Raw genomic sequence first — 22,323 nt, forward strand, 5'->3', positions numbered from 1 at the left:
ATCATGATGGATGACACTGACCTGGATCCTCTGGACAGCGGCATTAAATTGTAGAAATAATACACCAATGACAGAATGAGTTCACATACAACATCTGCCTCCTAGAAACCAAAGATGAGAAGCATTCCAAGCATCAGTCATACTTTTCGGAGAGCAAGGTTAAAAGCTTCATAGACAATACATTAGTGGTGTGCGGTTTCACAGAAATGCACAGATTCTTTCCCTGTGTAGGCCAGCTTATCTTCCGATAGACTCAATAACTGCAATGACATTTGCGGTGCATTATGACAAAACCATGAATATTTATTTTTGATTCATATAATACAAGATGGCCTTGGTTCATTTCTGCATTGATAACGATTTCACGTATTGAAATACACAATGAAATTGGATATGTCGAAAGCTAGAATGAATGTAGGTCTATAAATATGACAATACCCTCCAGTCACCTTGAGAATACAGAGAGTTGATATACTCAAAAATTCTGTAATAAACTCATTGGTACAGATTAATGCAGATCAATTTAGCATAAAGAAAAAGTTTGATATTTTTGGACTACACATAATTGCACAAAATGTTGCAACTTTTGACATTTTTATGGCAGCGTGGCCACTTTTTGAAGACCGAGTGAAGCTTTGTGTGAGAAATGCCCTACTTCAAGTATTGAGTCATTTCAATCTAAGTGGTTCAAATGTGTGAGTGTGGAAAAGGCTACAATGGAGTAGTCACCATTCATAATGCGCTGTTCTTTTATTAACAAATGAGTGTTTCCAGTTGGGGTGTCTTGTGGTGGACTCTCTCCAATCAGTTCCAGACTTTGTAAGAATAATACTATATGCAAAAATAAAGGAAAGCTAGATAGGTGAAATAGCCTTCGGTCAAAAGAGAGAGAGGAGAAAACGTATAGGTCTGTGCTCACCTTGTGAGCTATTTGCTGGCTGCTGCCTGCCTCTTTATCCGGACCTCCCTGGATAGGGGTACTGTGGGTACAGAAGATGAATTCCAATAATAATAATAATAAGGTTCTTTCAAGTGCTATCAGCTGGTTTTACTTTTTATTTGATGAAAACTTTGGTTCGGTGTCAAAAACAAGTTTGTTTCAGCACTTTTATTACCATATATTTTATTTGATGCTTTGTCTTTACTTTTTGTAACAATTAAGCTAACTTGAGAAAAGAATCAAGCTTTGCGCATTGTGACAATACCAACTGACAGCACCTTATAGAACCTCATTCTTCTTCTATTGGAAATTCCGACTTTGTAAAGACACACCATTTTGATAAGAGAAATGTTGGACAACCCCTTGTTAAATAAAAATAAGAGATACTTACCTCCCGTGTCAACGCAGAGTCTACTGGGGCCTGCGTGGCACTGTTACGTGTTGGGAGACCTGGCATCGACATTGCCAGGATGGCGCTAGACTCTAGGAGGGGATTACGTGTTGCTTTTATTTTGTAAGGTGGACTACTTTATTTAAAAAGGAGCTGTCCAGGGAGTTAGTGGATCACTTCTTCAATACACAATTGTCTCTTTATTTATACATTTCTAGTAGGATTAACATTGTGCCATTATGCTAGTTTTCCTCTGAGAAATTTAATAAAAATTAAGAAGTTGGTATTACTACACAGTCTGAAGCTATCCAATCAAGGCCAACACGGTCACTGTGCAGATGGAAATTAAAAAAAAAACCTTCAGTGCTTCGCAGTTTAAAAATAAAATTGCTATTTTATTTATTTTTATACAAAGACGCCCTAATGTCCCAATTTCTTTTACTCCCACCTACTACCATTGCCATTTTGGAAGATTTTTCTTAGTGGTCTCTCGGGTGGCATTCTGTAGCTGGCATTTTATTACTCTATTCACACATGTATAGTTGTTGTGACTCTTCAAAATATAGAGTTTTCACCACCACTTACGGTAATTTTGTACCCTACCATCAACGGAATTACTTATGTGCTGCGCTCAGCTTCTTTTCCCTAACCTGTCACTTTGTAGGGACGGACACAAGTAGGATTGGTAACACCTAGTAGTCGGTTAGATCATCCATTTCTACGAATAACAGAGGAACGCTACTGTCCTGAGGTACAAGATGCAAAATGTACTAAAATCGACATGTGCTGGCTTAGATTATTTGTTGGAAATTTGAAAAAAAAATTTTACAAAACAAAAAATTCCACTCACTCCTAGTTCTGTAGAAAGCGCCAGCACCTTTCCTTTTGCCGTAAGATCCTTATAGAGAGACTCAATCTCTGCATGGTACAGTTGTGTCCTTTCCTCTGTTGTCTGTGTCTCCACTGAAAACAAAATGTTTCCAATTCTGAAAGAGAATGTGTAAAACATCACAAACGAATATTACTGATGAGAAAACTTTAAAGGGGTTATCCAGAATAAGCAGTTATTAGATTTGCAAGGCTCCAGCTATCAGCACCCTTAGGCTATGTGCCCACGATCAGGAAGTAGCAGCGTTTTGGATGCAGCGTATGCCTTCTACTGAACGCAGGTAAGTCCACATGTGTTCACTGAGCCATGCAGATTTACCGCATCCAATAAATTGTTTTGTGAAACAGACTCTTGTGTCTCCACAAGAGAAATTGTCATGCTGCGGTCCTGAAAGACGCGCCACATGTCAGTCTCTGAGGATGATCTGCAGGTGCACATACACGCACAGTGAACATGGGATTTGTAGAAGTTTCATCCACTGTGATTTAACAGCGCAATTACTGATCGTGGGCACATACCCTCATGGTCAGATGTTTGAAAGCGCCATGGACAAAAAACAGTTTCCCGTGATTTTGTTACGTTGGGGAGTACATACGCACACACGTGTAGATTACAATTTCAATACTGCCTTCAAACATTGATAGTGACATGTAAATGGTTAAACTGAAGCAATCGGAGCAAGCTACAAGGCAGATGCCGGGTATTTAACAAAGCCAGCATCTGTTCATATTAAGACGGCACGGCTCCTGAAGTCACTTCATAAACCCTTAGGTGACAAAAACGTACATCACAGGTAGTGAAGTAGTTAATACAGGTATTATGATATTCTCTTTCCCATTTAAAAAAATGAAATCAATGTGGGGAAATAACACATATTTACCAAAATATTTTCTGTGCTGTTTATTGAGCTGCACAGCTTAGGAGGCTAGTGAGGTCATCTGCGTTCTGTTTCCATTCATTCTACCTACAGACATGGCCACATGGGAGATGGGAAGTGGATGCAGTAATTAAGGCGAACATTAACCCATCCACGGGTAGCAGGCATCAGAGACTGGCTGTAGGATCTCAGCCAGGTATGTTTGACTGCGAGACAATGGGCGTTTCAGAAAAAGCGCTGGAGAATAAGCTTAACGGAAGACTAATCATATATGAGGGTCCTTGGAGACTTCTTCCTGCCTGATGCGCTTTAGGAGCAGAGATAAGTCATACAGAAAATATACAGCCAGTCACGGATACGGGCAGTCTAGGGATTGGTCACCATGTATTAGCTGTCACGTTCCCTTTAATTTATGCCAGCATCATGTGCGAGGTTTCTTTTCTAAAGCCCAGTTCTGCAACAAGCAGTGATTCTTCTAGACAGACTTTTTTCTATCCTCATCAAACATCTTTGAGGTACATTACCACTAGGACAGACAGGTGACTTATGATCTCGTGTGTTCTAAAAATTAAACCATCAGAAATCTCCTCAAAACTGGATGATCCACATTTTACTTAGAAGGCTTATTCCCAAGTTAGTGAGATGGGCCCCATTTCTGGCAGCCCTAAAATGACAGAGACTGAGTACGTGTAATTCGGCTCTCTCTGCAGAGGCCGGTCCGGTGTTTCAGACCTCTCTTCTTATGATCGCTGGGGGTCCCAGCAGCCAGACCCCAATAGATCAATACGTTATCGCCTATGCTATAGATCTCTCCACATATCATTAGTCTCCATGCTGTATTGCTGGTCACACGCTTCACAACATAATAACATTCAGGTTCTCACAAAGTACTTTACAATAATTCAATAATATTTTCAAGACAAAATATTCCCAGCAATAGACTAATGTTATCACTTCTGTCCTCAAAAACAATGGAAACCCTACAGTCGATTGCTAGTTTATTACAGGAAACAGGGAAAAATAACCTCAAGCCAAACCGCTATGTGAAACACAAATAATAATAAAGCTCTGAAAAATTGAGGTTAACTATAATTTGTATGAATGCAATATGTGCATCGCCTACAGCTTTTTATTTTCAGCTGCCATCCTTTTCTTAATAGGTCTGCTCTCCTGACACGTCTGTTTGAGCAGATTCATGTATCCGCCATGAAACAACAATTCTAAAACATCTTTTCAAAGAACTCTGAATTGTGCCATTCCTCTGTTATTCCGACTGGAAATGAATGAATAAATTGACAACAGGGTGTTTCTATTCCATTTGGTGAAGGGGTAAGTCTTCACTGGTCGTCAATGACTTTACATTACCAAAATGTGTAAGGACTCAGCCCCCTGCAGTTGCCATCCAGTTAGCAATTTTTTTCTAACATTTCTAAGAGAAATAACAGAAGAGCACCAAAAGAGTCCCAATCAGAAATTCTCCAGAATTACCTAAAAAAAAGAAAAAAAACAATTACCTACTGAAACAGACATGCCGGCGGTGCAGACAGGGCACCTTTCAAAAGGGGTTATCCGGGACAATACATTTTTAACAGAACTAATTGCTCCTGTCTGCGATTCAGCAACTTCCACCGACGTTGCGTTGACAGAAGAGCGGTCTTTTTCCTCTCTGCCCAGCTCATGGGGCGTGACTGCGGATTAACAGCCAGCTCCCCGCTGCATAACTGCGGGAAGCCAGCCGTCAATCAGCATGATGCTGGCAGTCACACCCATTCGACAGAGCAGACTGGAAGAACAAGAGCTGCTCTGCTAACGTGGAGCAGCTGAACCGCTGACAGGAGAGGTCTGTGATCGCTCAGAGCTGGCAACGGGCAGAACAGAAAGGAAGTTCGTAACTACCTGCCTGTGTTTTTTACTATTTGCTTGAAAACTATGTCCTGGACAACCCCTTTAAAGAGTAATTGTCATTTCAATGTTACTGTATATAAAAATCTGCTTCTTTCTCCTCCAGGACTGAACTTTCATTCTCAATTCAACTGATTGGACAATTTGTAGTCACTAAATACAGATTTTACCCATTAGTGAGGAGGGAACTAGAGGCAGACACTGACATCCTTTCTCCATATCCATCGATTCCCACACAAAACACCCACACGTAAAAGTTTGTCCAACCCTGGTCAAAATTACTCTTATTGTGAACAGTTAAGCAAGTTGAAGATGTAATGATCTCCAAAAAGAGCTAAAGTTATAGCTGACACATTTACTTGGTATTTTAAGCAACAACAAAAAATACATTGTAATTTTTTACATTTTAAAAATGTTAAAAAGAAAAATAGGCCAATGCAAAAGTTTGGGCATTCTTGGCAATTTGTGTGCTTCAATAACTTTAATTAGCCTGTTGGGGTTATGTCTTGCTCACTATCATAGTTAGGAAAGGCCAGGTGATGCAAATTTCCCAGCTTTATAAAAAGCCAGCCTCCTATAAAGGGGCTCTGTCACCTCAAATTGGCGGGATATTTAAATGACTTTTTACCTGTCCGATGGGCGGCATTTCATCTTCATTTCTCCACCCCGTCCGTCCCTGTTGACCCGCAATATGTTAGTGAATTAGAGTACTTGAGCTCCATAGTTGGCGGGTGCGCAATGCAATCTTTGGTCTCGCACGCGAAGTATGCTTTGCCCAACTGCGGGCAAAGCTGAAAAGCATTACTGCGCATGCGCCCGCGCACTATGTCCCGGAAGTATTTTGCTGTGTTGCGGGACATAGTGCGCGGGCGCATGTGCAGTAATGCTTTTAGGGCTTTGCCCGCAGTTGGGGAAAGCATACTGCGCTTGCGTGACCGAAGACTGCATTGCGCACGCGTCAACTCAACTATGGAGCACAAGTACTCTAATTCACCAACATATTGCGTACAACAGGGACGGACAGGGTGGAGAAATGAAGATGAAACGCCGCCCATCGGACAGGTAAAAAATCATTGAAATATCCTGCCGATTTGAGGTGACAGAGTCCCTTTAACCTTGTGCCAAAAAACAGCAACCATGGGTTCTTCTAAGCAGCTGCCTATCACTCTGAAAATGAAAATGGTGGAGACCCAACAAAGCAGGAGAAGGTTATAAGAAGATAGCAAAGCGTTTTCAAGTTTCCCTTTCCTCAGTTCGACATGTAGTTAAAAAAGGGCAGTTAACAGGGACAGTGGAGGTCAAGATAAGTTCTGGAAGACCAAGCTAAATTTCAGTGAGAGCTGCTTGTAGGATTGCTAGAGAGGCAAATCAAAACCCCTGCTTGAATGTAAAAGACCTTCAGAAAGATTTAGCACACTCTAAAAAGTAGAACAATGTACCAAATTTCCAGAGACACTTCCACAAATATGACCTACATGGAAGAGTCATCAGAAGAAAACCTCTCCTGCGTCCTCACCATAAAGTTCATTGTCAGAAGTATGCAAAATAACATTTAAATAAGCCAGATGCTTGGGAAACAAGTCCTGTAGACCGATGAGGTTAAAATAGAACTCTTTGGCCACAATGATCAAAGGTATGTGTGGATAAAAAAGGGCACAGAATTTGAGGAAAAGAACATATCGCCAACCGTGAAGCATGGGGGTGAATCAATCATGCTTTGGTGTTTTGTCGTAGCCAATGGCATGGGTAACATTTCACGGGTAGAGGGAAGAATGGATTCAATGGAATTTCAACAAATTCTTGATGCAAACTTAACACCATCCCTTAAAAAAAGCCGAAGATGAAAAGAGGATGGCTTCTACAAATGGATAAAGATCGTGAACATTTTACAATAGCCCTCACAGTCCTCTGATCTGAACATCATTGAAAATCTGTGGCTAGACCTCAAAATAACAGTGCATGCAAGATGACCCGGGAATCTCACAGAACAGTAATTTTGACCAGGGTGCACAAACTTTTAAAAGATATAGTTAGAAGAATAAAAGAATGCATCAGGGAAAATAAATAAAAGAGGTTCACATGCAAAAAAGATGTCTCTTACTTATCTCCTGTTATTGTTATTGTGAATCCATCGAATTCTTTCCCTGGATCTTTTAGGCTGGGAACCTTTGTGTTCACTGTGAATCCATCTCTCGTTTTGCTGTTTAACTGTTTTCAAAAAGTAAGATGAGTAATAGCATATTAGGCAGATTTAATTTAATCTTAAATTATTTCATCTTATGTTTTTACAAATTCCTGCAGGCTGCAAGGAAGGAACTTTTTTTTTTTTTTTTTTAAGAACTAAGTTTTATTAAGTTTTGCAAATTTTGAACAATCAAATTAAGCAAAAAAACTTTCAGATTTTTTCAAGCAAGATAGAGTAAGAAATCAATCAATCAATGAGGATAGGGTACACGAAAGTTTAACTGATGGAAAAAAACAATTTCCTCTAGTGGCATCAAAACATATGCAAGGAACAATTCTAATGAAACCAATTCCATAATCGGCCAAATAACAGGCATCTGACTGCCCTTTTTATATTGGAGGCTAGGGAAATTAAATAAGAAGACTAGAGGCTGGCAATTTATATATCGCATTGTAGATTTATATTCCTGCTATGACTCTATTAGCTATTATGGATAAGATTATAAAATGGTAATCTAACTGAAGAGTATATTAACTTTTTATTTTAATAAATTTGTCAGTAAGAAACTTAAATAAATAAAAGCTTGCATAAATTCCTATTACTCCTTCTCTGCCACAGTTCAGCAAGTTCTGGCTTAAAGGATTAGAGTCAGTTTACAAAACCGACCAGTGGCACTAAAAACGACTGCTTATTGGTAATCATTTACAGATTGGCGGTTGTTTAGTAGCCTGTTTACACAGGCAGAATGAATTACATGATGCGCATAGGCTGCCATTGTTTTTGGCAGTGTGCGTCCTGTTCTGACTATGGGTGATGCATCCCCAAGATGGATTCGTAGGAAGGGACAATCCCTTTAAACCACAGACTTGTGTAATGTGAAACAGCCTGTAATATAGTGATTCCTTGCCTGACAAGACGTGAAGGCAGCGGATTACTTTCAGACTGTCACATAAGACTTAGCATAAAGATAGATTAGTAATGAGCAGATAAACAAAAAGCATGCTCTTATCAAACTCACGCAGCAATAGGCACTTCACGTCCATCCAAAAATAACTTTAAAAAAGAGAATCCCCTTTACACCACCAAATGACATTATTTAACATTTCTCCCACATTTTACATAACCCTAATGAAAAACTTGATGATTTTAATTTAATCAACAACAAATAAGATTTCAATGGTCATCCAGTGCACAGGTTTTTGCCTTCTTCCATCGCCTTCACATACGGGATCCATTACAGGATCTTTAAATTCTGGCAGTCTGTGTCGCAGCAAAGAATAAACAGGAGAAATGTTACCTTCATGATTGGCAAGAGGTCTTCTACTTTATGGACCTTTTCTAATGCATCTTTGACTTCTGAAAGACCTCTTGGATTGTTGGCACTAAAATATAACAAATTTGAAGGTAATTTAAATTTTCTAAGAAATTATAAGGAAACCATATTCTACCATGAAGGGAATATTGCCAACACTTCAACACTATTGCTTATAGCTTAAATCCAGTTTTTGTGTTAAAAGTCTTCTAATTTTTACTGGGGAAAAAAATTAAAAGAACTCCTGAAATCTTTACATTGGCCACTGGGGCCATTTTTTTTTTTTTTTTTTACAATAAATCCATATCTACATTAGTGACAATGATCAGACCTCTGACCCTATCTTTTTTATCGGAGCATTTAATCCACGTGTGCAAAAATCATTGTGAAGGGAGTGGGAGTTGTGAAATTGCCTGCTGTGATTGGTGGATACTGTGTTATCAATAGTCAAAGCAGGTGGGACCTGTCATTGTAACCCCTCATTTGATCGTTAGGAGTCTAAAAAGACCCAGTGAAAAATGCAAGATTACTATTTTTTTTTAACCACACCCCTACCTACCATCCAAAAACACAAAAAACATACCACCACAAGAAAACCCATTGCCACGTGCTGATTTAAATTTTTTTTTTAATACATGTAACAAACAGTGGATTTAAACAATATATCATTTTCCGAGGATAGCTTCTCTTTAACACTTATAACTATAAGATTCCAAATGCTGACAAGCACAAATGAAATATTTACCTGTGATATATCATTATCCGATTCTTTATAAAACTGAGTATCTTCTCAAAATATTCCAGATATCGCATATTGATTACCTGACCACTGTGAAAATTATGAATATGAATTAATGGTTTACATAAGACTGTCACACCTACTTGTCTTTTAAAAGTTAGAAGCTATTGAGACCTTTGACATAGAAAAATTATTTTTACAACCTAGTACAATTTTATTAGCCAACTTTCAGTCTGCCATCTTCAGTTGTTTTATTAAATGTTTAGAACCCATTTATGAATTCTGCAGCCTGATCCAAGTTTCAGGTCATTTTCTTGTTGAGAGTATCTCTTTCTGTAATATAGGCTGGACATGAGGTCTGTCTGTATCCACAATTAGCCAACACAGTAAGTCTATCAGCACAGCTTCTATCCTGCACTTATTTCCTCCTATTCTGAAACCTGTTTTCTCTGCCCGCCCTAAGATCCTCTCCTCTCCATGCAGTGGACTTCAATGCACAACCCTCTCCTTCCTGCTTCAATCCTTTAAAGGGACACTGTCACCTGAATTTGGAGGGAACAATCTTCAGCCATGGAGGCGGGGTTTTTGGGTGTTTGATTCACCCTTTCATTACCCGCTGGCTGCATGCTGGCTGCAATATTGGATTGAAGTTCATTCTCTGTCCTCCATAGTACACGCCTGCGCAAGGCAAGATTGCCTTGTGCAGGCATGTACTACGGAGGACAGAGAATGAACTTCAATCCAATATTGCAGCCAGCAAGCAGCCAGCGGGTAAGGAAAGGGTGAATCAAAAACCCAAAAACCCCGCCTCCATGGCTGAAGATTGTTCCCTCCAAATTCAGGTGACAGTGTCCCTTTAACACAGAGAAAAGAGAGAGGAAGCGGAGAGAACAGGAGTTTTTAGGGTATGTGCACACGATGCGGATTTTGCTGCGGATCCGCAGCGTTTCCGCAGCTGCGGGTCCGCAGCAGTTTCCCATGCATTTACAGTTCAATGTAAACCTATGGGAAACCAAAAACGCTGTGCACATGCTGCGGAAAAAAACCACGCGGAAACGCAGCGGTTTACATTCCGCAGCATTTCACTTCTTTCTGCAGATTCCGCAGCGGTTTTACAGCTGCGCCGATAGAAATCCGCAGTTGTAAAACCGCAGTGAAAACCGCAGAAAAACCGCAGTAAATCCGCAATGGTTTTCCACTGCGGATTTATCAAATCTGCTGGAATCCGCTGCAGAAAAATCCGCAGTGGACCCAGAATACGTGTGCAAATACCCTAAAGGGTTTGGCAACTTTTTTTTTGCCAAAGCACTCACCTAGAGTTCTAGACCGTGTGCACAAGCTTTATGGTTAATATATTTATTCCAAAAGATCAATATTTGTACCTTATCCCACAATGAGTAGTATAGGAAAAACAAATTACAATGTTGATTTTTTTTTTTTTTTTTTTTAAATGCTTTTGTTTCAGAATTTATATTGTGGAAGTAAATTAACAATAAAAATGTGTAAAGCTCTACAAAAAAAATTACCCATTTTAAAGTGTAACAATGTCACGAGGATTTGCACGGCACATTATTAAGATTGTTAAACCATATTTTACAAATTTAATTTCATGTTTATAACACTAGAGCAGTATTATTTAGAAACTTCATTAAACTGTCCCCCAAAACCGGGCCAATCATCAAAGCTAAGAAATGCTGAAAGAACAGATATCATGATACCTGTGCATGAAGCACGCTGCGGTCAGCATTGTCCTGTACAAGCACCATTAACATATTCAAAAAGTGTTACTATAATGAAATATGATCTATTAAAATTACGCAGTGAGAATGTGATAATGTCCTGGTGGAATATTGGAAGTGAAACACACCTGCTCAGAATACAGTGCCAAAATCCGTACCTGACCGAGACCTACCAGAGGTCAGCGTATCAGAACACCTGACAACTACAAGCTTCAGCCATTGATATGACCGCTTTCCTTCTGCCTATGGCTGGCTGATGTAAAATGCTACACGGTAGTACATTATTTCGATAGTACAAAGAGAACAATATAGTTTTTGTACTGTCCAAATTACCATGAAGGAGGGAATGCAAAAAAATGTTTTTCTTTCTAAAAGTCTATCAACAGTTTATGTGGATTTATATAAAAAACCTATGCTTGGACTGACAAATCGAAGACCATTTCTCAAATACAAATTTTAATATTTCATTCTCAACTATGAAATAACAGACATACAGAATAGTAAAAATAAAAAGAAAATAAAATAATGTTTATAAAATCATTAACCCCTTCCCACTGCATGCATTCTGGGCCTTAACTCCTTCCTAATACCTAGAGTGTGAAAGTATCGAGCGGACTCAGGAGCTGAGCATGCACCATACTTTGCAGATGCTCCCAGTGTTAGGCCAGGTTCACATTGCGTTAAGTGCAGTCCGTTCAACGCTTTCGTTAAATAGACTGCACAACGCAAGTGCCTTTTAGAGATCGCGTTCTGCGCTAGCGGTGACGGACCCCGAAACGCTGCAGACCGCAGCTGAGGGTCAGTCACAGAATGACGGCACATCGCTAACGCATGCCAATTATGACATGTGTTAGCGTTGAGCTACATAATGACAGTCAATGAATGCGCTAACGCATCCGTTACATAGCGTTAGTGCCGCTATGTAACGGATGCCGTCAGCACATTGCCATTGACGCAATGTGAACCCGGCCTTACACAGCCAACATCTGCCTGCAACAGCAGCAATTAGAGCTGATCACTGTTCTTAACCCCTTAAGTGTAGCTATTAATCTCTTACAGCGGCAATTTTAGCGCACGGTGAGCATGAGGCCCCCATGATGTGATCGTGGGGTGCTTCACATTGCCCGACAAATGCCCCTTGCCTAACAAGTTGGTACTCTTGTGAAGCCCAGCAACAAGTCATTTTTACATAAAATGAACCCCGTAAAAACAAAACCCCAACTCTATGGAGGAATTGCAGTTTGTTCTCGATTTCACCATGCTTGGAATCATTACAACTCATCCCCCCAAAAACAAGCCCTCATAACTAGTTGGAGCACCCAAAAAAGAAGTTATAGCTCTAGGACGAAGGGGAGGAAAAAAAAATAATGCCAAAAACAAAAACTTCGCTGACAGGCTAGGTTGGGTTAAAAAAAAAAAAAAAAAGGAACTACAAAAACAAAATATATATTAACATTTCTGTATTTTTTTAAGGGGATTCAAAAATCACAAGAGGAGATGTGGAGAGCACAGCCCTGTGTCACGGCTGTCACTTCTGTTGACATGCCCATCACACCCTCCACCCATGACGTGACTAGGTTGACAGCTGGGGCATGGCGATTTTAGCGCTTTCATTCTATAGCACTGATCTCAATTTTGACATAGTGGAATAAAGCCCGTTGATGACCACCATTAAAAAGGTGAAGCAGATGTCATCAGTGGGTTCATGGATTTCCTATTCCCAATTCCGCTGCAATCAATATCAAAACAAAGTGAGTGACACATTGAGATACTAGAAAAAAAGGACAACCCTGGCAAGATTTAATGAACCTCCAGAAGAAATGACCTCTTAGGCCAAATCTATAGGTGTGGTAAACCAATGAGCTGCCATTCTAGCAGGTCTGTATTCGGAGGCTTGGCACTTACCGGATGAGATTGATGTGGTTATTGAATCCTCTAATGAGACTCTGCGTTGGCATTTGGTCTAACCAAAGCACTGGCTGGTCCGGGTCAGCAATCCTGCCAGTGAAAAAGCGCAGATTCGTCAATTACCTATAAGATGTAGGTTGTGGTCTATAGAGAAGTGTTGTTTTTCAGAAATTTAATGGTTCATTTCTACAATATCAGCAAGTACAGCAAGAATAAAGAGGCAGCATGACATTATACAAACACTAAAGGGACATTTAGAGGGATGAACTCCAAATTATCATCAGAATCAACGCTTTTACCCATGAACACGTTCTTATCTCAGCCAGGGGGAGAAATATATTTTGGGATATGAGGTGGAGGCTGGCGCTCAGGTTATCCTCATGTCTGAAGGCGGTTAGTAATGATTACATGAACGGTTTCTTATGTTGCACATTGATAGATATACAAACAACACTGCTTCGGGGGATCTAGCAGCGGAATTACAAATTGTCACATTTCTGGAGCAAAATATTATGGAATCTTGTTTGTAAACTGTATCACTAATCGGTTGTTGTGTAGTGCCATCTAGTGGCGGATTTATTAATTCTCAGGAGTAATACTGGCATATCCGTCAGATATGTGAATGAGCATCGGCCTGCCTTCTCTAATTGCTTTTAAAGGTTTTGATAAGCTGATACACTGCACATCTTCATTAAATAATTCATTAATTTTTTTAGTTTGGCTTTAAGGAAAAAAAAAACAACAACAAAAAAGACAAAACATAGCCATGATCATTCTGTGCACACGGAAGCATGGTCGGCTGGTTGTTTAGAGCGTAGACTGTGTCGTCTGAACCAGTCATAACATTTTTTTTTTCTCTTTTTGTTTAACGTTCTACCAGAAAATGTTCTAACATACTATATAGAAAGCGTGAGAGACCTTCCAAAAAGGAATAGAATAAAAACTTGCTATAGAATTTTGATTTACTTTAATGTATTATTAAATCTATAATTGGTAAATATTTAAATATAATAATGCAAGAGATAAAGACAATTTCCACAATTCCATTGATAGACACAAAAGCAAATGGGGACCCATAAATACGGACCAAAACAACTGACGTTAGGCGAAATGGAAGTGTCATTGCTCAAATTGAGGTCACCAAACTGCTGATTAGTTGAACATTTAGAATATTCTTGACTTCAGGAACGGACGATGACAGCAAATATTGCTAGTTGGATAAAGTCTACACCTTATGCAGAAAATGTACTGATGGCAGCATTGAGGCAGCAAGTGGACTTTGATCAATCTTAAAAGGCAATTATTAGAAAACCTTAATAAACACCGTTCAAATATATATATATATATATATATATATATATATATATATATATATATATATATATATATATATTTATTAATAATAATAAAAAAGTAATGCCATTTGTGTCCGCTTTCCACATACAGTACAGACCATAAGTTTGGACTCACCTTCTCATTTAAAGATTTTTCTGTACTTTCATGACTATGAAAATTGTACATTCACACTGAAGGCATCAAAACTATGAATTAACATATGTGGAATTATATACTTAACAAAAAAGTGTGAAACAACTGAACATATGTCTTATATTCTAGGTTCTTCAAAATAGCAACTTTTTGCTTTGATGACTGCTTTGCACACTCTTGGCGTTCTCTTGATGAGCTTCAAGAGGTAGTCACTGGGAATGGTCTTCCAACAATCTTGAAGGAGTTCCCAGAGATGCTTAGCACTTGTTGGCCCTTTTGCCTTCACTCTGCAGTCCAGCTCATCCCAAACCATCTCGATTGGGTTCAGGTCTGGTGACTGTGGAGGCCGGGTCATCTGGCATAGCACCCCATCACTCTCCTTCTTGGTCAAATAGCCCTGACACAGCCTGGAGCTGTGTTTGGGGTCATTGTCCTGTTGAAAAATAAAAGATGGTCCAACTAAACGCAAACCGGATGGAATAGCATGCCGCTGCAAGATTCTGTGGTAGCCATGCTGATTCAGTATGCCTTCAATTTTGAATAAATCCCCAACAGTGTCACCAGCAAAGCACCCCCACACCATCACACCTCCTCCTCCATGCTTCACGGTGGAACCAGGCATGTAGAGTCCATCCGTTCACCTTTTCTGCATCGCACAAAGACACGGTGGTTGGAACCAAAAATCTCTAATTTGGACTCATCAGACCAAAGCACAGATTTCCACTGGTCTAATATCCATTCCTTGTGTTCTTTAGCCCAAACAAGTCTCTTCTGCTTGTTGCCTGTCCTTAGCAGTGGTTTCCTAGCAGCTATTTTACCATGAAGGCCTGCTGCACAAAGGCCCTCTTAACAGTTGTTGTAGAGATGTGTCTGCTGCTAGAACTCTGTGCGGCATTGACCTGGTCTCTAATCTGAGCTGCTGTTAACCTGCGATTTCTGAGGCTGGTGACTCGGATAAACTTATCCTCAGAAGAAGAGGTGACTCTTGGTCTTCCTTTCCTGGGGCGGTCCTCATGTGAGCCAGTTTCTTTGTAGCGTTTGATGATTTTTGCCACTGCACTTGGGGACACTTTAAATTTTTCGAACTGACTGACTGACCTTAATTTCTTAAAGTAATGATGGCCACTCATTTTTCTTTACTTAGAATTTGTATTATGGCAAGAAAAAAGCAGCTAACAGTCTATTCAGTAGGACTATCAGCTGTGTATCCACCACACTTCTGCACAACACAACTGATGGTCCCAACCCCATTTATAAGGCAAGAAATCCCACTTATTAAACCTGACAGGGCACACCTGTGAAGTGAAAACCATTCCCGGTGACTACCTCTTGAAGCTCATCAAGAGAATGCCAAGAGTGTGCAAAGCAGTCATCAAAGCAAAAGGTGGCTACTTTGAAGAACCTAGAATATAAGACATAATTTCAGTTGTTTCACACTTTTTTGTTAAGTATATAATTCCACACGTCTTAATTTATAGTTTTGATGCCTTCAGTGTGAATGTACAATTTTCATAGTCATGAAAATACAGAAAAATCTTTAAATGAGGTGTGTCCAAACTTTTGGTCTGTACTGTATTTCCAAATAATTTATTTAAAAAGGAGGAAGAGCAATGTCTCTCCAATGTCAGCCTTTCAGATCAATCTTTTACTTATTCACCATAGGAGCTAACAGTCAGTTTACAAAACAAGTAGTAATGACGCCAGCGATGCAATTTAGTTTGTTATGCAAGATCCATTCCAGACTGCCCAGGGAGTGTTTGAGAGATAGACTAATATAATAAAACTACAAAGCTTTAGATAAATACAACCAAATGTATCAGTCATTTATGCAGCATTGTATGACCTATGTAGGGACCCTCATGCTTGGACTGATGGTGGCTCTCCTGTCCTGAACGAACAGGCATATTGGTCCGTACAACGGCAGTGAAACACGGTGGAATGGATATCGCCTAATGGTTTGGACTCTGAGAATACATATGTAGTTTGATAGAACATTAAGTTTCTGGTCATTTATACCTTCTCCATTTAACAGCAATGTCAAACATATCTCTCCACTGCATGAGCCTGGTTTTCCCATTTAGTCGCACTTTCGAGTTCGTCCACGTCTTCTGGACAGCTTGCATGACTTCCAGAGCTGCTAACCCCATAGCTAGAACAACAACACATAGATCAATAGTTTCCCAAGGCGACAAGAGAAAAGGTTTCCATGCTTCCATCTATTCACTTTGAGCGTTAGAGGTTAATAGAATGGGACAGAATGTAGTGATAAAATAAGCGTTTGAGACTTAAAGGGAACCGGCCACGTCCAATAATGCTATTAACCTGCAGATATAGGTTTACAGAGGTTGTCCAGTCTAAAACTACAAGTTTGTAGTCACTCAATCCGACTAGATAGGAGCAGCGTCGCTCACTGCAAGTGTTTCTGGCCTCGCTCAATGCAGTCTCGTCGGAATATGCCCAGGGTATGCCTATTACATAATTACATACTTGTAGTCAATGACCGACGCTTCTGGGACCGAAACTGAAGAATCTTACTAGTAGTTTTTCTCTGTACATCCCCTTTAATCTGCTTGTTAATACAGTTATGAAGGGTCTGGCTGCGGTACTAGGAGAAAATTAACTATTTTTTCTTTCAATCATGCAGGTTTATAGCATTATTAGACATGACCGATTCCCTGTAAACGAGTGAACGTCAAGGAGCTGGTGCAGTCACTCCCATCTGCTTCTTTCACTGCCATTGTTGGGGACATCATCAGGGGCTGGCAGTAAAAGAAGCTGTAGAGAATGATTGCAATGCCAGATGCCTAATGATATCCCTAATCAATGCCAGACGCCTAATGATATCCCTAATCAATGCCAGATGCCTAATGATATCCCTAATCAGTGCCAGATGCCTAATGATATCCCTAATCAATGCCAGACACCTACTGATATCCCTAATCACTGCCAGATGCCTACTGATATCCAAAATCAATGCCAGAGGCCTAATGATATCCCTAATCAATGCCAGAGGCCTAATGATATCCCAAATCAATGCCAGAGGCCTAATGAGATCCCTAATCAATGCCAGATGCCTACTGATATCACTAATCACTGCCAGATGCCTAATGAGATCCCTAATCAATGCCAGACGCCTAATGAGATCCCTAATCAATGCCTGATACCTAATGATATCCCAAATCAATGCCGGATACCTAATTTTTCCCTAATCAATGGCAGACACCTAATGATATCCCTAATCAATGCCTAATAGCTAATGATATCACTAATCAATGCCAGATACCTAATTTTTCCCTAATCAATACCAGACACCTAATGATATCACTAATCAATACCAGACACCTAATGATATCATTAATCAATGCCGGATACCTAATTTTTCCCTAATCAATGGCAGACACCTAATGATCTCCCTAATCAATGGCAGACGCCTAATGATATTCCTAATCAATGCCGGATACCTCATTTTTCCCTAATCAATACCAGACATCTAATGATATCACTAATCAATACCAGACACCTAATGATATCATTAATCAATGCCGGATACCTAATTTTTCCCTAATCAATGGCAGACGCCTAATGATATTCCTAATCAATGCCGGATACCTCATTTTTCCCTAATCAATGGCAGACACCTAATGATATCCCTAATCAATGCCTAATAGCTAATGATATCCCTAATCAATGCCGGATACCTACTTTTTCCCTAATCAATGGCAGATACCTAATGATATCCCTAATCAATGCCAGAGGCCTAATGATATCCCTAATCAAAGCCTAATAGCTAATGATCTCCCTAATCAATAGCAGGGACCGCTGCGCCAGCTCCTTGATGACGTTCCATTTGAGAATCCACAGTGCATGCTGCGATGCTCAAACGGAAAGTCATTGGGAGGAAAGTAGAGAAACGGACAGGAGGATCTGTTGTATAGAAGGAACAGTTAGGAAATAAAAAATGTGGTGAACTGAGTAGAATAGAAACTTTTATACATTTTCAATTTATATTATGATAAAACTTTTCAGAAAATGACCCATTGTTTAAACCAGGTTTACCGTATACTAAATGTATTTGTTTTAATTTTTCTGATCAACATCTTGCAAATCTTGCCATTTTCACACTGGCCGGCCACTGGGGCCATTTTAGACTAAAGGTACCGTCACACTAGACGATATCGCTAGCGATCCGTGACGTTGCAGAGTCCTCGCTAGCGATATCGTCCAGTGTGACAGGCAGCAGCGATCAGGTCCCTGCTGTGCTGTCGCTGGTCGGGGAAGAAAGGCCAGAACTTTATTTCGTCGCTGGACTCCCCGTAGACATCGCTGAATCGGCGTGTGTGACACCGATTCAGCGATGTCTTCGCTGGTAACCAGGGTAAACATCGGGTAACTAAGCGCAGGGCCGCGCTTAGTAACCCGATGTTTACCCTGGTTACCATCGTTAAAGTTAAAAAAAAACAACCGCTACATACTTACCTACCGCTGTCTGTCCCCGGCGCTCTGCTTCTCTGGTCTGGCTGTGAGCACATCGGCCGGAAAGCAGAGCGGTGACGTCACCGCTCTGCTTTCCGGCTGCCCGGCGCTCACAGCCAGACCAGAGAAGCAGAGCGCCGAGGACAGACAGCGGTAGGTAAGTATGTAGCATTTGTTTTTTTACTTTTTAGGATGGTAACCAGGGTAAACATCGGGTTACTAAGCGCGGCCCTGCGCTTAGTTACCCGATGTTTACCCTGGTTACCGGGGACCTCGGGATCGTTGGTCGCTGGAGAGCTGTCTGTGTGACAGCTCTCCAGCGACCAAACAGCGACGCTGCAGCGATCCGGATCGTTGTCGGTATCGCTGCAGCGTCGCTATGTGTGACGGGGCCTTAATTCTTCCCATATCAGGAAATCCACATGTATAGTACCTGACACAGATCTTTTGTACTGAGGCACCTAATGAGCATGTGTATAAGGTACAGACGGAGGAGTAAGGCTTCTTTCACACTTCAGTTGTTTGGCATCAGTCACTACCGACATAGTGACGGATTGACGGATCTGTCACAATTGTTGAGAAAACGGTTCTAACGGATCCGTTTTTATTGACGGATCCATTACTTGGGGGTTGTCTAGGAAGAGTATCTACTTTTCGGAGCATGCGCAATTGAAAAAACGGATTGGGGTGACGGATCCGCCGAAAAAACGGTTGTGGCGGATCCGTCGCCCATAGGCGGCCATTCTATGGAATGGCAGACGCGACGGATCCGTCATGATTCGCCATTTCGGCGTTGACAAAAAACGTTTCAATGTCCGTCTATTTTCAGAAAACGTCCGCCAAATTTCGACGGATCCGTCGCATGGCGGATGGAACGGACGACCATCCGTCACAATCCGTCGCTAATGCAAGTCTATGGGAAAATAACGGATCCGTCAAAAAAAATTGACGGATCCGTTATTTGAGGAAAATGGCGGTTTTAGACTGACACCAAACAACTGAAGCGTGAAAGAGGCCTAAGAGGACTGGTGACATCGCCTGTCGTGATTGGTAGATCAGTTGTGAGACTGCTAAAAGTCATTCGTAAAGAACAAAAATGTGAGTCTAAAACAGCCCTAGTGGTCAGTATGAAAACGGATTTTTTTTTTTCTTTTTGAAATACAGATGGCGATTTGAAAAAAAAAGAAAAAAAAAAAACAAAAAACATTGTCAACATGTTTTAAAAAATACATAAAAAAAAAATCTGATTTAAACAATAAGTCATTTTCTTATGTTACATTCCCTTTATAAAGAAGCAAAAAGCTTATGAAGGTTAGAAAGAATGAAGTGGAAAAAAAATAAAATGTTTAGAAAGGTATAGAAGTGTAAAACATGGGTCACACTCCCGAGATCTGACCCAGATGACACTTGATTTGAAATTCCAGCCTTTCGGTAACGCTTAGAATCCCCAGTTATGCTGCTGAAGGCAAACGGAATATTCTACTGCCGGGATTCCCCCCAGATTACATTGGGGGTCCCAGCAGGGGGAAAGTTTGTGATTAGCTTAGGGAACCTTCTAACAAATAAGAACTTACCAAGCAAACAACCCCATTAGTTGGCCACACACTTCGAGGTTGTCCACTACTTTATCATTGATGACCAATGTCTGTTCAGTCGAGGCCCGACACCTGGCACCTCTGCTGATCAGCTGTTCTAATCACTTCAATAGGAGGTGGATGTGCAGTACTCTGCCGCGGCCACTATCAGAAGATGGCGCTGCTCCACAATTGAGCAGCTTCGGCTGGCAGCCGCTGACACCAAGTGCAGATGATCAGCTGGGGTGATGGGTGTCGGGCCCCAATCCATAAGAGATTGATGACCTATCTTAAGGGTAGATAATCTAATATATAAAGCTGAATGTGTGTGTGTGTGTGTGTGTGTGTGTGTGTGTGTGTGTGTGTGTGTGTGTGTGTGTGTGTGTGTGTGTGTGTGTGTGTGTGTGTGTGTGTATGTATGTATGTATGTCCTGGATTGGCATCTGCACCGTCGCAGCTACAGCAACAAAATTTTGCACAGTCAAACGTCTGGACCCCGAGAGCGTCATAGGCTATGTTGTGAGGCGAAATTTTAACCCCGCGCGTTCCAATTCACCAAACAATTTTGCCCCTATCTACATAATGGGAAAAAATGAAAGGAAAAGTGTAGGAGGCAAATTGACAGCTGCCAGATGTGAACAAGGGGGACTTAAAGAATGAGAGCGATGGCGTCAAAGAGTATATACCGTACAGTTGCTAAGGTGGGGCCCCGACATGGGATACTCACCACACACGGGGATATGAACACACACACACACAAAATGCGCCACACACTACCACGTGCTTGAACACATATTACCCTCAGCACACATTTCACCACACATACACCAACCTCGCCACATAAAAGTCGAAACACAAAAGTCGCCGCTCAAAACTCGCCACACGCAGAACTCGCCACATGCAAAAACTAGGCTCTTGCAAAACTCGCCACAAGTGCAAAACTCACCTCATGGAAAACTCGCCGCACGCAAAACTTGCACACGCGGAAAAATTGCCACATGCACAAAAGTTGCAACACATGCAAAAGTTGCCTCACACAAAACTTGCACATACTCAAAAGGCACCACACATAAAACTCGCCACGCGCAAAACTCGCCATGCGCAAAACTTGCTGCACACAACTTGCTACACTAACCTGTCACATGCAACTCGACACAAAAAGTTGCTACACGCATGTTGCCACACAAAACTCATCTCACAAAAGTCGCTACATGCATGTCGCCACAGGCAACTCAACACACAACTTGACAAACTCGCCCTAAAACACACACAAGTCTGGTATTATCCTTCAAAAATAAAAATCTGATTAATAAGCAGACAAACTACAACAAATGTACCATATAGGAAATACGGCAGCTGTCAGTCACATGACCTGTCCATTATGTGTATGTGTGAGCTAATATATACTGCCAGGGGGAGGGCTTCCTGTTGGCTGGGGATTTATCATGCTGCCAATTTAGCTTACAAATACTGAGGTAAAAATACTGAGCAAATAACGTGTGAACGAGGTCTAATACAGGAGGAGATGACACACAGGTATCTATATATATAATTGTCTAAGGGTTTTTCCGTCTGTCTGTCTGTCTGTCTGTCCTGGAAATCCCGCGTCTCTGATTGGTCGAGGCTGCCAGGCCTCGACCAATCAGAGACCGGCACAGCATCGACGTAGAAATCCCACGTCTCTGATTGGTCGAGGCCGCCAGGCCTCGACCAATCAGCAACGGGCACAGTGACGATGATGTCATAAAGGACGTAGACATCCCGCGTCTCTGATTTGTCGAGGCACAGTATCGACGTAGATGTCATAATGGTTGCCATGGCGACGATGATGTCATAAAGGTTGCCTCAACCAATCAGCGACGGGCACAGTCTGCCGCGAATTCTGGAATCATCATTGTCCATATAC

The 22,323-nt window shown here is 41.0% G+C and overlaps 1 protein-coding gene across 3 annotated transcripts in view; it reads right to left on the minus strand.

The window, feature by feature from the left end:
- The window catches only part of TTC13 (tetratricopeptide repeat domain 13), a 135,333-nt gene that overhangs the window by 31,957 nt on the left and 81,053 nt on the right, over positions 1-22,323 (minus strand). For all 3 annotated transcript variants that reach the window (XM_069769128.1, XM_069769130.1, XM_069769131.1), the window contains exons 14-20: positions 16,387-16,519; positions 12,880-12,972; positions 9,242-9,325; positions 8,482-8,566; positions 7,101-7,207; positions 2,182-2,317; positions 22-101 (exon numbers count right to left, since the gene is read on the minus strand). In XM_069769128.1, the coding sequence (XP_069625229.1) occupies positions 22-101; positions 2,182-2,317; positions 7,101-7,207; positions 8,482-8,566; positions 9,242-9,325; positions 12,880-12,972; positions 16,387-16,519 (718 nt within the window). The remainder of the gene's footprint in view (positions 1-21; positions 102-2,181; positions 2,318-7,100; positions 7,208-8,481; positions 8,567-9,241; positions 9,326-12,879; positions 12,973-16,386; positions 16,520-22,323) is intronic.

Source organism: Ranitomeya imitator, chromosome 5 (genome assembly GCF_032444005.1).
Source record: "Ranitomeya imitator isolate aRanImi1 chromosome 5, aRanImi1.pri, whole genome shotgun sequence".
Lineage (NCBI taxonomy): Eukaryota > Metazoa > Chordata > Amphibia > Anura > Dendrobatidae > Ranitomeya > Ranitomeya imitator.